This window comes from Microtus oregoni, unplaced genomic scaffold (assembly GCF_018167655.1).
Source record: "Microtus oregoni isolate MIOR12 unplaced genomic scaffold, Mior012 000074F_000, whole genome shotgun sequence".
Classification (NCBI taxonomy): domain Eukaryota; kingdom Metazoa; phylum Chordata; class Mammalia; order Rodentia; family Cricetidae; genus Microtus; species Microtus oregoni.
In genome coordinates this window covers 763,058-776,700 of record NW_024543987.1, presented here as the reverse complement: position 1 = coordinate 776,700, position 13,643 = coordinate 763,058, and the positions used below count along the sequence as shown (strand labels likewise).

General features: G+C 44.9%; 1 protein-coding gene across 8 annotated transcripts in view; it reads left to right on the top strand.

Moving 5' to 3' along the window:
* Sh3kbp1 (SH3 domain containing kinase binding protein 1) overlaps nt 1–13,643 on the top strand; it is a 317,007-nt gene that overhangs the window by 40,686 nt on the left and 262,678 nt on the right. For 7 of the 8 annotated variants that reach the window (XM_041642315.1, XM_041642313.1, XM_041642317.1 and 4 more), the window contains exon 2: nt 9,863–10,020. In XM_041642315.1, coding sequence (XP_041498249.1) covers nt 9,863–10,020 — 158 coding nt within the window. The remainder of the gene's footprint in view (nt 1–9,862; nt 10,021–13,643) is intronic. The other variant, XM_041642312.1, reaches the window with a different exon arrangement.

Below are 13,643 nucleotides of genomic sequence, written 5' to 3'. Positions count from 1 at the left end.
AATAATGCATGGTTCCTTGGTCCCCAGGTGTGTGTTCTAGGGCCTGGCCCCGGGAGCCTGTGGCTTCAGCGTCCAGGCTGTGAGATACCAGCGGCCTCAAGGCTTTATGAGCTCTTTCCTGTCCACACCTTGCCTTGCATGCTCTGATCTTTAGTCAGGGCAGAGGTGGGAATAGAACTGAAGCGGACCACAGTGGTGCTTGACACTCTATGGCCACTCAGGCATCCTTATTGTGTAGTTAGCTGGCCATGCTGATCTTGGTCTTTTTTCGTCATCCAATCAAGTAAAAGCTTACATTTGTAACTGTAGCTCTTTGTACTACGTGAGAAGGTGTAGTTTGGAATAAATGCTCCCTCAGGGTGCTCCCGGTGTTGAGCAGATACACTTAGTCACCGGCCTGGGTAACAGGTGAGGAGGAAATTCTAGAGATCTATATGGGTTCTCAGTGGGTTCTCAGTGGGTAGGCAGTGAGGGAGGGCGATGTGCAGAGAATCCCTCCCTCACAGTAAGGAATCACAATGGCCGGTGACACTGCTGGCTCTCAATTGATGGAGCTGCTTTTGTACCCAAGAGTTTTCAGGGGTTGTCCATTATCCTTGGACCAGACCCTCTTCCAATATTAAACACAAAATGTGGACCCAGGCAAGGTGTTTTGCCTCATGAACTGGAATTCACTTATTTAGGCCTATCGGGCTTTTTCTTATAACTCATATTATCTGTAAAAGATGCTGGCCTGGGAGGCCAGGGTTCCTTGTGCTATCCTTCAGAACAGTGAGGAACAGGAAGGTTTTAAGGCAGACAATGGTGGGCCTTTTTTCTCTCTCCTGTGTTGATTTATTCTCTCCTCACCCATTCCCTGCTGATGCCCAATTAGTGCTTTGAGCTCCCTGTTCTTGGGCCCATGACAGACCTCGCTGCACCCCGCAGAAAGCCATCCCGGCCTATGCTTTGCTCTCTGTTGCTCAGAGAGAGCCCATGCCCAGTGGCTCTGCCACTGGGGTCTGATTTCTGAGCCTGTCTTCCTCAGAGAAAGTTGCTGTTATTTTCCTACCAGTGTTGGGCCTTAGTAATCCTGCCTTTATTGGTTTGGTGGCCCTTACTGGTACATTCATGAAGATGCCCAAAGCAAATGGAGATCAGCTTCATTGTATATGCAGAGGCTCATTGTCCCTGTGTCCTCGAGCTGGCAAATCCAGTCTCCAAGCCCCTAGCCCAGACACTAATAAGAAAGCACTGCATAGCGAGAGCTTGGCCTGCTGTGGGGAAGAGCATCGTTCTTTGTTTGTTTGTTTGTTTGTATTTTGTTTTTTTGAGACAGGGTTTCTCAGTTTAACAGTCCTAGTCCTGGAACTAGCTCTTATAGACCAGACTGGCCTGGAACTCACAGAGATCCGCCTGCCTCTGCCCTCCTGTGTGCTGGAATTAAAGGTGTGCGCCACCACTGCTCGGCGAGTATCATTTTTTTTTCTAAGTTGGTACATGAGTTCGTTAGGGCTGTCTAGTTGTAAGGAATAGAAAACAACTATCTCTTAACTAAAGAGGGCAAGTGATTCATGGAAAGGCTTTGGGGTGGGTTGTGTGGTGGAAGAAGCTGGAGAATCGTGTGTGGGAAAAGCGGCAACCAGTCTGCTTCTGAGAGCTCCACTGCGCTGTGCAGCCTAGCTGTTCCCAGCTGCTGTCACGTTGCTGGCAGTCAGACAGCTTCTGTGCCCATGGGCTGGCGGAATATTGGCCATGTCAGCTGCATTCTCATCAGATTGTATCTCATGGGGGAGGAGACACTCCTGCAAATGGGTTTCTTCACTGGATGGGGAGAGTGGGGGCCCCCTGGGGCCACCAACATAGTCAGCTACTTGAGCAAATACCTCCAGTTAGAAGTTCCTAAATGTGGGTCACATAATGTTTCCACTTTTATCTCTAAAGGATAAATTTAGGTATAGCGTTTCACATATGTAAGTGTATACTGTGAGTTTGGGGTAAATTTATAGCATGGTGTAATTTTTTGCCACAGTTTAAGATTAAAATGTTTCCATTACCCCAAAAGATCTCTCCTCCCCACATTTGTAATCGGATCACATCCATGGTCTCAGGCAACCACTCATCTATTTCCAGTCTCTTTGGACTTGCACCTAGGTTTTTATATGCTCCTGATTGCTATAATTTCTGGGTATTGTAGAAACTCTGCTCCATGGGGGCGGGCGTGGAAGAAGCCCTTCTGGTGGTGCCCAAGTCTCTATCTTGCTGGTCTCAATTACTACTGATGTTAGCTTTTCATCCAAACTTCTCTCCTGAAAACTGTCATTTAGGAGGGCAGAAATGCCAAATTTCGGTCATGGAACATTCTAGACTTCAATTCTTCACCTGCAAAATTAGGAAATTTACTTGACAAGATACTATCTGAGGTTATTTCTATCACCAGTAATCAGCAATTATGCTTTTTTCCCCATGAAATTCTTTCTGATGAAAATTACTTCTTGATTTTCTATACTTTCATTAAACAGGATGGAAACAAAAACTTAAAATTAAAAATATATTCATCAGAATGAACACAATGAAAAAGTGTAAAGCCACAAGTATGTGACATTTCTGCTTCTGAAGTGATTACAGCTTAAAGCCACACCTACCGAGACCTTTGCAACAATATGTGTATGTGTGTGGAACAAAGGAAGTTAATTGGAAACTTCCATCCTCCTCCATGTGTTCTGGTTTATTCATGTATCTATTGAGTCACATGGGATGCTAGGTTGGGGAGCCAGAACCCTGGGACACATAAGGGCTCCTCCCCACATGAGGCTTGCAGCCTGCTTGGGGTAAGCCAACATGAAATTAAGCTCTAAGTGGAGCAAAGAAAGAGGAAGTACAGGGGCAAGGCAGGAGGGGCTGAGTCCCACAGCGGGGCCTCTAGCATTGCCACTGTGTCGAGTTCACCATGAAGCTGCTTGACAGCTGGCTTAGCCAACCTAACAGTTAAAAAACCACTCATTTCATGTTTTCGGGGAGGGGGGGCATTCAGCAAGTTTGAAGGCAGAGATAGGGAAGGTTGAAGTGTTAGCATTTCTAAGCAGATCTCTTATCTCCTGGGGCTCTATCTTTTTTGTTAACTGTAGCTTTGGTTTTTTGCAGATAGTAGTTACAGCGAACTTGTGGAGGCTGGCTTTTGGCACAGCCTGCAACTGGAGGGGGCTGTTTTGTTTTTTTTTTCTAATGGGGAGACATTCTTAAGTTTTGAAATTTATGAAGTCTTTAAATATGGGATTTTGTTTACTTTTGTCCTAATTACACCTCTGAGATACTTTACTTTGCTTAGTGCTTTAATTTTGTGCTCATGCAGAGATAGTTTCCCGAAGGGTATCATTTAAAAAAAATTGTAGGTAATCTTTTTCCTTCGTTTGCTAAAGTTACCTGTAGCTTCCTATAGGCAAGGATATGTGTTTGGTGGCATAGGCGTGGGCTCTGATGAATATTTTGGCTGTGTTTATATAGTCTGAACTCTTTATTGCTTTCCTGCTAAGCATTATTCTAGACCATTGCTATTCAATAGAAATATAATGCAAGCCACCCATATAATTTAAAATGTTCTAGCAGCCACATTAATAAAGCTAAAATTAATTTCAATATTTATTTACTCCAGTAAGTCCAAAGTATCCTGTCACTGTGTAGTCCATGTAAAAAAAAAATGTTGAACCAATTCGTATTCTTTGTTTTTGGAGTTTTAGAGCGCTGGCCCAGCTCCAGGAACCCCTGCAGCCTAGGCTCAGCTGCTTGTCCTGGACTCCAGTCCAAGAGTTGAGGAATGGTGCTGAGCTGAGAAAGAGGTGGCCCATTAAGAAGCAAAGCAAATAAAGGGAACCAGTGGTCCCTGGTTTATCTTTGGGGTACTGCCAGGAACTTTAGGTTTAACTAGAAGAACTGTCTCAGTGGTAAGAGGTCTGCATAATTAAGGAGTCCTGGTTAGCACTGGGCTGAGTGATCAGTGTCTCCGATCTGCTTCTGGGGGTGACCCAAAGAAGCAGTGCACACAGCTCCGCAGAGAAGGCTGCTTTTCAGTCGCTCATAGCTCCTGTTTCATGCTGTAGCCTTGCTACCACACACAGTTGTGCTCATGTGGGGAGGGGGTGTGATCTGTCCAGGGAGGCTTTGCTGTTGCTCCAGTCCAACGTGACAAAGATTCATGACAATAACTCAAAACCTTTAGGTGCCTTGTTTCTAGTAAGCGGAACAGGACATTGTAAAAGGGGGGCAATCAGATCTCTCAGCTACTCTTATCTTCATGTCTTGAGCACGGAGGGGGGGGGGAATAAGTTACGTTAGGTGTTGTGGCTTTCTAGATGACACTCCCGAGCGGTTAGCAAGTCTGTGTGGAATAGTAAACAGGCGAACCAGAGTAAAGGAGACAAAATGGAGGCAGATGCTAGACTTTCAACCTGATGTTATTTTGCCTCATGAGCCCAAGTGAGTGATCATTACTTTTCAACAGAAGCAGTTTCTAGGTGTCTGTTATAAGGATCCGGAAGATGGCCCAGCGGGTAAACTTGCTCCCAAGCCTGCTGATCTGTGATCCCTGAAATCCACATAGTGGAAGGAGAGAACCAACTCTTGCAAGTTGTCCTCTGACGGTCACATACGCACTGTGGCCTGTACTGCCCCAAATAAACAAAGAGCTTGTTCGACCTTTGAAAAGGTGCTTTTTAAATATAAATATAAGTATTTTGCTTGTGAGTATGGATGTGGTACCATGTGCATGAAGTACCCACAGAGGCCAGAAGAGGGCATAGGTTCTTGGTAGGGCTGGAGTTATAGCTGGTTGTGAGCTACCATGTGGATGCTGGAGGTCACACTGGGATTCTCTAGAGGACCAGTGAGTGCTCTTCACTGCTGGACCATCTGTCCAGCCCCTTGTTATACTTTCATGGCACATGTAGCCCCTGTAACTGTGCCATTACATTGGAAAGAAAAGTCCTAAACCTTTGAAAGGGAGGAAGAGAGACATAGCTCATGACTTAGGCGTTCTTAACAAAGTCCTGCACAGCTTTTTTACCTTAAGAGAAACCTGATCTGTAAAAAAATGATCTCGACAGGAAAGGTAAAGCAGGAAGTGATTATTCATGTCACAAAAGAATTAACCGCAGGTTCTTTTAAATAGCAGACTCCCTTAGCGCTCTGAACAATATGACTCAATTTGCAGAAATGAGATTGGCACTTGACATTTTAGAGGTGTCTTTGTTGGGCAGAAACTATCAATATAGAATGTAAGCTCAGTGGTTGGATTCTCAAGTCTGCATTGAGAGCCTACAGAAACTGAATGCCCCCAGATGCTCACAGTAGAACAAACTCAGGGTGATTCAAGCCCAGCAAGCATTTAGAACCTCACCAGGAGAACTCACTGCAGCAGAAGCTGAACTCGGTGGCAGAGCCAGGGAGGCTAGAGAAGCTAGGGATGTGGTTTGGAGGAGGGCCAGGGACCCTCTGAGGCTAGAAAGCAGGGAGGGTACATATAATTTCCTAAGGTTAAAGAGGAGGTTCAATTCTGTTTGATCTGGGAACCATTTCCTCTCAGCTGTGAACTTAGCGCAAGAGTGCATTTCAGAGCGAGCAGCTGGGGACTCTGCTGGGAAGAGGACTCGGACACTGCAGTTACACTCCCAGCATCCCCAGACCAGCGCGACCAGCCTCACCATGCAGAGTGGGCATCCCCTAAGGCAGGCTCTTACGCACATGGAAAGAGAGAGGGAAGAAAAGCCGGGATGCTTTTCTCCCTGACTTGGCATAATATGCCAGGCAGCAGCTGTTCACTTCTTAGTAGCCATCTACTTGAAGCTGACTCTACTTGTTTTCTTTTTAGCTTTGCTTTGCTCAAGTTCAGGTAGAGAGTCGGAAGATATGACTTGTTTAGGAAGGAAGAAGCAAGGCTGTGTTCCACACGTTGGTCCCGCCAGAGTTCCTGAAAGATTACAGGATCGAAGTTAACCAGGAAACAGCTCCCTTTACCTCTTTAGAGCATTTCCTTGTTCTCCCACCCTCTCCTGAAGACACACCTGGACTTGGGTTCTATCAGTTTGCCCTTACCCAACATTTTCATGTTTCCTATCAGAAAATTTGAGAGTTGCCCTTTCCTTGTCTAATGGGATCTGTTTTGGGGAGCCTGAGTTCATGCCCCATGGTTTTGGTTTCTTGTGAGGCTGAGAGTTGAACTTAGGACCTCAAGCATGCTAGGTGAGCCATGTTCCCAGACCTTGTTTCTTTCTTCATTCTTTCACTTACACATCTTATTTTATGTATATGTGTGTTTGCATACATGTAGGCATGTGCACCATGTGTGCCTAGTGTCCGAAGAATGTGAAACGAGTTCCAGAGGTCTGTGTGCCATCATGTGAGTAAAGGAATGGAGCCAGGGTCCTCTGGAAGAGCAGTGAGTGCTTTTAGCCACTGAGTCATCTCTCCAACTCCCTCGTTTCTTTTCCAAACAACAATATTGTTTGGGTATCTAAAAATTTTGTCAGGGATACATTTTTATGTGATGTGTTATATTGTTAGAACATCAGCATATGCACACACAGGTGACTGTGAGATCATGGATGATACAAGTTTTTCATATCTCCATTATCATGTATGTGGTTCATTGACCAAATTTACATGACAGGTGACTGGATATTCCTGTGTGAGGAGCTCTAATCTTCTATTAGGGACAGAGAGCGTTCGGGAAACAAGCAAAAGAGTTTCGTATGGCCATAGACAATTGGAGGAAAAGCAAGGCTCTTTCCTTCAAGGGTCAAACACTTAGTTTTGAAATGTTATTAATCTCGGAATAGCCCAACATTTATAGCTCTGTCATCGAGGGCATAAGCTCACATTCCAGTTTCCTTGATGCTCACGGAGAGTCGTTTGGTCATTTCCCTGTAAGTTGTGATTGGCCTGAACTGTCGATCATCTCTAAACAGGGCAGTCACAGAGTTCTCACCAGGAGCCGAAGTGGCAGTTCCACATTTTCCTGTTTCCACGGCCTCGAATTGAATAGTCTACAGCTTCGGCACCATGCAGATCTTACAAGCTACTCAGCCAGTTAGCGAGGGTGATTTTAGTTCAAAGAGGTGAGACTCGTCAGAAGGCATAGGTACAGCAGAGCTGTGGGTGCACCCCCCCCCCCCCCTACTGGAGCTGGTGTGTGCACTAGAAGAGCTTCCTAGCTTGGGTTCCTTGCCCGGCACTCCTTGCTTCTCCTGGCTGTTGAGCTACACTCTGCCCTTAGAGGCCTCTGCCTGTCTGACAAGAGACCAGATGAAGATCCAGGGCCGTTCTGGAAGTGGAACGGTATGGAAGTTGGCACTTTCTCTTTTTAGAATTAATATGAACAGGAATTTGAACTTTGCCCTCCAAGCATCACCTCAGCAGATCCCTGAGGTGGGTGTGTCTCACACTGGGAAACATCCCTGAAAATGAGCCTCAGGTATCTTGGGAAGATGGGCATCAAAGTATTTAACTGAGAAATGAGATAATTTAGGGTCTGGTATGTGAACAAAGGTTACTATAATCTCTGTTTCAATAGATCAATCTCTATTTAAAGTAAGCTTTTGAGAAGAAATTGATATGAGGGTCTCCAAATGTAGCCCAGACTAGATGAACTGTTGGGTCTCTATCCTTAGCCCCAAGTAGCTGGTGCTATATGAATGTGTCACCACACCTAGCTGAAAGCGGATTTCCATTTTTTTCTTTTCTTTGTGAGACAAGGTCTCACTAAGTTGAGCAGAGTGGCCTTGAACTTGCTTTACAGCCCAAACAGACATTTGGTTTTACAATCCTCCTACCTCATCCTCCTGAGTAGCTGGTGTGATAGATTTATCTCATTGACCTAGCTATTTTTAAATTGAGTTTTATGATGGCTCATTTTTAACTCCCACCCTGTGTGTGTGTGTTTGTATGCATGATGTACATGTATGCATACATTTGTGTTTGTGAGTTCAGATGTGTGAAGGTCATAGGACCTTCCTCAGTTTCCACCTTGTTTTGAAACAACGCCACTTTTTTGTTGTTGTTATTTGCCGCTTGTGTATGCCAGGCTAACTGACTCATGAGCTTCCCGGGATTCTCCTGTTTTTCCCTCCTGCATACTTCCTTGATTGGCTTTATGTGGGTTCTGGGGATTCGAACTCAGATCTTTGGCCTTGTACAGGAAGCACTTTGCCACTGAGATCATGGCTCATTTGAACTATTAGGGATCAGGGCATGGTACAGAGGAAACTGGAGTGTTCCTGCATGCGTACTTGTCAGAACCATGAGAAAGCAGGAAGGGAGTCCTTGTATATGCTCTCATAATCCTCTTTTCCATGGGTAAGTGGTAACAGGAAGTTGCAAAACAACGTCATCCTGAGCAAATTTAGGACATGAGAGCGCAGTAACTGACTGTGGAATGAAATACTGATCTAGGAAAAGGCAGTTCTACTTCGAGTTGCTGGATTAGTTTACTGGCTGGATTAGTTGTCCTCCTGAGTGGTCTGGAGGACAGGCTATTCTGAACCAGAAGTGCAGTGCGAGCTTCACCTCTCATAGAAACGGAAAGCCCTGTGATGCAGACCCATCCCCCTACTGGCCTTTCTTCCCAGGAAAGTCACCTTAGTGTACTGAATTTATTTTGAACCATTTGTACCTTTTCGTTTTCTATTTAAAAAATATTTTTCCAAAACCAAGGTTATTAAGATTTTTCTCTCTTGCTTTCTTAGGTCCCCCAAATGGGAACTCAAAGTCTACAAAAAGAAATGACAGGGAAATGAAAGTGCTAATTGCCCTGATTTGATAAGTGCAGGCTCTGTGCGTGAGTTGTGATATCACATGGTGCCCCATTATTGTGCATGACTATTACACATTAATAAAACCTCACAAATGAGCCCCAAAGAAAAAGGATGCATCTTGGGTGTTCAAATTAATGTTTACAATGCATATTTAGCTCGTTTAGCTTTTCCTGTATTTTATCATAACTCTTAAGATGCTTGTTTTCCACTTGGAGTTTCAGCTAATTTTAACCATCTCTGTATTCATTCATTCATAGGAAGTTGCAAATAGAAAAAAAAGACAAGTTTTGATGTTGGTTTATATTGAGGTACAAAAAGAAGACCCCAGAGTCTAAAGGAATCTTGTAACTTTTCTATGAGTAAATTAATCAATCTCTGGTTAACTTGTGCCAAAATGCATTGGTACTTTGTCCACAAAAGAGCTCCTCATCTGTTGCCTCTGCCTGTGCCCAGTGTGATGGATAGTTTCTCTGCCCCTGCTACAACTGCCTCTGAGCTCATTCGTTGGGGCAGCATTGCTTCTGATGTGGGCAGTCTGAGACATTAGTTCAACCAGGGGAGCCCTCTGCTTCATGTGTCTTCACTTCTATATGTTGTCATGAGTGATAGCCATCATTTCTGTAACATGGCAATTATAGTTCATATTTTGCACAACTGATGTCCAAGGACTTTAACACCCCAGGGTTAGTTATCTCTGGTCAGGTGAAGAGAGGCCCAAAGACTCAATGTTTCTTGTTTGTGGTCTTTGGTCTCTGCGCTTGGAGAAGTGATGCCACATACCCTGTGTATTGGGTAAGTGTTGTTAGGCCACTGTCACTGTGTGGTTTCCCTTCTGAAGCCCCTGTTGGCCCTGACACCGAATTGTAGGCCACCCTGCCTGTGTCTGACCACGACCAGTATTTCGTGGTTTCTATGTTATATGGGCTTCAGGTTAACCAAAATCAGGTTGCCTGTTATTTTAACTATTTCTAAGGGGGAAGTCCCGTTAATCTGACTTTATTGGTCTTGCAGGGATGCTGGAGCTCAGACTTCTACAACAGTTAACCTTAAGTTGCTCGTTTGGTTTCTTTTCCTTCCAGTGGAGGCCATAGTGGAGTTTGATTACCAGGCCCAGCACGACGATGAGCTGACGATCAGCGTGGGTGAGGTCATCACCAACATCAGGAAGGAGGATGGAGGCTGGTGGGAGGGGCAGATCAACGGCAGGAGAGGTTTGTTCCCTGACAACTTTGTAAGAGTGAGTACAAAGCCAAACCCTTTTTCCTGTTTCCTGTGTGGGCTTTGCAGACCAAAAGGCTGTGGGGGATGAGGATAAAGTGCACAGGGCTCTTAGGGCTGTCAGCGGCAGCCTGATCTCCTGGGGGATGTCAAGGAAAGCATGTGTAATTTTGCTCTGTGCATGTAGGATATCATCTGTTTTAAGATGACATTTTAAGACCCAGAATGATCTTTTCCACAACTGGTTTATTACTTTTTAGAAAATACTGAGAAAATATAAAGCCTGTGAAATTGTTTGGTCTAGATATTTGTTTATTTGCTTTAAGAGTTTGAAAGATTATTCCCTTTTCCGTTCCGTGCAAAATGGAATTTGAAACTCAGTTTTGGCCATTTGCATAGGTAGCCTCCAGCTCAAATGCAGAATCTAAATGATGCTCTTTTCTGCTTTCTCCTCATAGATATGCCTTTCTGATAGGAGTTCCATTGCTTTCCTTTATCTCCTTGTGTCTATGAAGCATTGAATAAAACCTGTTTCATAAAGACGATTTTGAAACCTGTGCCCATTGTCAAACTCATTTAGGGCTTAATTCGAAAAATATTTTTCTTTCCTGTTAATAAACGATGTATCTCAACCATTGTAAACAGCAGTGTGGATTTTGGGGTTAAGGAGAGGTTGCTTGGAGGCTGTTCCTCATGGGAAATACTAACCAGGTCTAAAAGACCCAGTAGCATGAGCTTCCTGTCCCATGCTGGAGAAGTGATTGCTCTCAGTAGGAAGAGCTTCAGAATGTAGAATCCCAGGGCCTATAGCTGAATTCCCTGTGGTAGCAGACTGTATTCAGGAGTGTGTCTTGGCCATATAGAACAGGATGTTTGAGAAATCTTGGACCCAGAGAATTGTGTGTTCCCCTCAAAGGAGCTTCAAGGGCTGGTGGGAAGGCTTTATGATCTTGGACCCAGAGAATTGAGTGTCCCCCTCAAAGGGGCTTCAAGGGCGGTGGGAAGGTGTTACAATGGGGTACTGGTGAACAAGCATATGACAGCTGTACAATTCCAGTACTTGAGCCTGTACCTCTATCCCGTGGGACTCTAAAATGACCCTAGTTTAGTTTTTCCTCAGGGTCTTTGCCTCCAAATGACCCTGACAGCCTCTCTCTTTTTTTTTTTTTCATTGCCTTTGGTGTTCAGAAAGCTGGGGGAATGGGACAGAGGTCAACTGGAAATACACTGATAAACATTTCTTTGCTTTCTGTGGTAGGAATGTTGAGATCATGCTGGAATCAAGGGGCTTCCTCCCATTCTTAGGGTAGAAAAGCACAACTTCTGGGCTCACGCTGATCGATTCTGTTGATAGGTATATGAGAGGTGACGCTTGTACCTTTCCAGACAAAACTTCCCACTTTGGAAAAGGAGTGATCTTGAAGTTAGGCCAAAGTTGAATGTGTAAGAAGTTTCCCAAGGGAGAGGGCAGCGGTTGGGGTGAAGGTGAAGGGGCAGGAGTAAAGGGTATGGCAAAGAGAGTGAGCCTTGGGAAAGGGAGGAGTGTGAGAAAGAGGTGGGGCAGGGAAAAGAGGAGGAGCATGAGAAGAAAAGACTGCAGTGTGAGCTTCAAGTGTAGAGGGCTAGTTCTGTTCTGAAAGTGTTTAATGTGTCTCTGTTGGCCTAGTGCCCCGGCGCTTCAAATCTCAGATTCATAGAACTGAATTGGAAGGCATGGGGCATACCTATAGAATTGGTTTGGGGCTCACTCTTGATGTGCTCCGAGGGTTTATGGAAGGGAGATGGGAAATAGGGCAGCAACTATCCAGTCTCTTCTCGTTGGCAGTGCTGCTGGCCTCGAGAACAGAAGGCGCTTCCCCTGTGAGAGAGTCCTATGGGCCTTTTACCAGGGCATCCCTCATTGACTGACTGGTCTTGCTGCCTTGACTTAGACTTGGGGATACTCAACTGCATGTGAGGGGCTCTGGCTCCAGGGTGTGCTAGGGTAAGACAGCAGGGAGGAGGGTCACAGAGGTCTGGGACTATTCCTTAGTCTCCTACCTTTGGGGTGGCCCTGGGCTGCCTGTATCCCTTACCAGAGAAGTGGCTGCTCCCATCTCGTCCTCTCATCTATGCCTTCTGGGGGCTTTGTCCTTAGCCCTTTGGTACTGTTAAGGTTTTTCTATATGTCCCGTTTGAAAAAGATCTGGCTCCAGGTTGACCTGAGCCTGCTGTTTTCTTCTGCAAGCCCACCCCCTCGTTGTCTGCCCTGAGGACTAAATGGCAGGCCCAGTACTGGCAATCACGGACCACTGTGGCAGCCATCCAGCAAGTGTGCCTTCTGTCCTGTTACCATGAGAAGGAACCACCCTCTCCCCTTGTTCTTCCTAATCATTTGTCCCATAACCTAGGCTTGAGCCCTTGTTCGGAGAGGAGAAAGGCGAAGTCACATTCTTGGGAGGTGCTTGGTCCATCCATGGTGGATACGTAGACATGTCTAGGGACAGCACTGCTTGTGGCTGTCACAATCTAGGGAAACTTCGATTCTTTCAGATGGCTGAGTCAGTTTTTTTAAGTCTTCACCCTTAGGCTTATTATTGAAAACTCAGTAGGTGGATACAACGGAGTTTAACAACAATCAAAGCTCCCACAGCGAATTTTAAAAAGAAAATGTGTTTTTAAGCAATAACAATCATATTGGCATACATCTGCCAGTTTTGAATATTTCATTTAGCTTAAGAATTAATTTGTCTTGGACTGAATTAAGTAATTTTGTGGAGTCCCATCATTTGTTTGTGTGCCTCTGTTGATGCTATCAGAGAGCTGCCTGCAGTGTTTTTTCTCAGCCCATTTATCAAATCCCTAGTGCCCGTTTGAACCCACTCTCCTAAAGGAATGGCATCCAGTGATCACCTTTACCTCACTGTGTCAGTCTCTCAAGCAAGAATCTCTGCCATCCTCTTGGTGTGGTGTATCCTTACCCATTCCATTATTAAGAACAACCTGTCCTTTGCCAGTTCTCAGTATTTTTTTTTAATTTTGTCCCACTTTTATTAATCTGGTTTTATCAATTTACATTAAATATTTTAGAAGAATCTTTTCAAATCCTTCTTCTCTTTTCCCCCTCTTTCCCCACCTTTTCTTCTTATAATCTCTTCTATTGTTTGAGAATTTCATATAAGATGTGATATTTGGATCAAATCAGCACTCCCGTTCCCTCCCCATCAATTCCTTTCCTAGCTACTTTCTCCTCCAAACTTCATAGGATCTCTCTCTCTCTCTCTTCTTTCTCTTTGCCTTTTCAAGACAGAGTTTCACTGTATAGCCTTGGCTGTCCTGGAACTTGCTCTGTAGTTCAGGCTGGCCTCGAACTCACAGAGATCCACCTGCCTCTGGCTCTGTTTCCCAAGTGCTGGCATTAAAGGCATATACCACCACTGCCCAGCTGTTTTTGAAAATTATGGAATCCATTTACTATTGGCGGCATGATCCTCGGGGCAAAAATCCCTGAAGCAAACCCCCTCTACCTCCCTCAGCAGCCACCACTGGCTAATATGTTAAATAGGGTGGGAGTTAATGAGCCCAACCCCATCCATGCTGGTATTCAGATTCCTTTGATCTTGTATATGCAGTCATGGCTGCTTTGAGTTCATGTGTAGAATG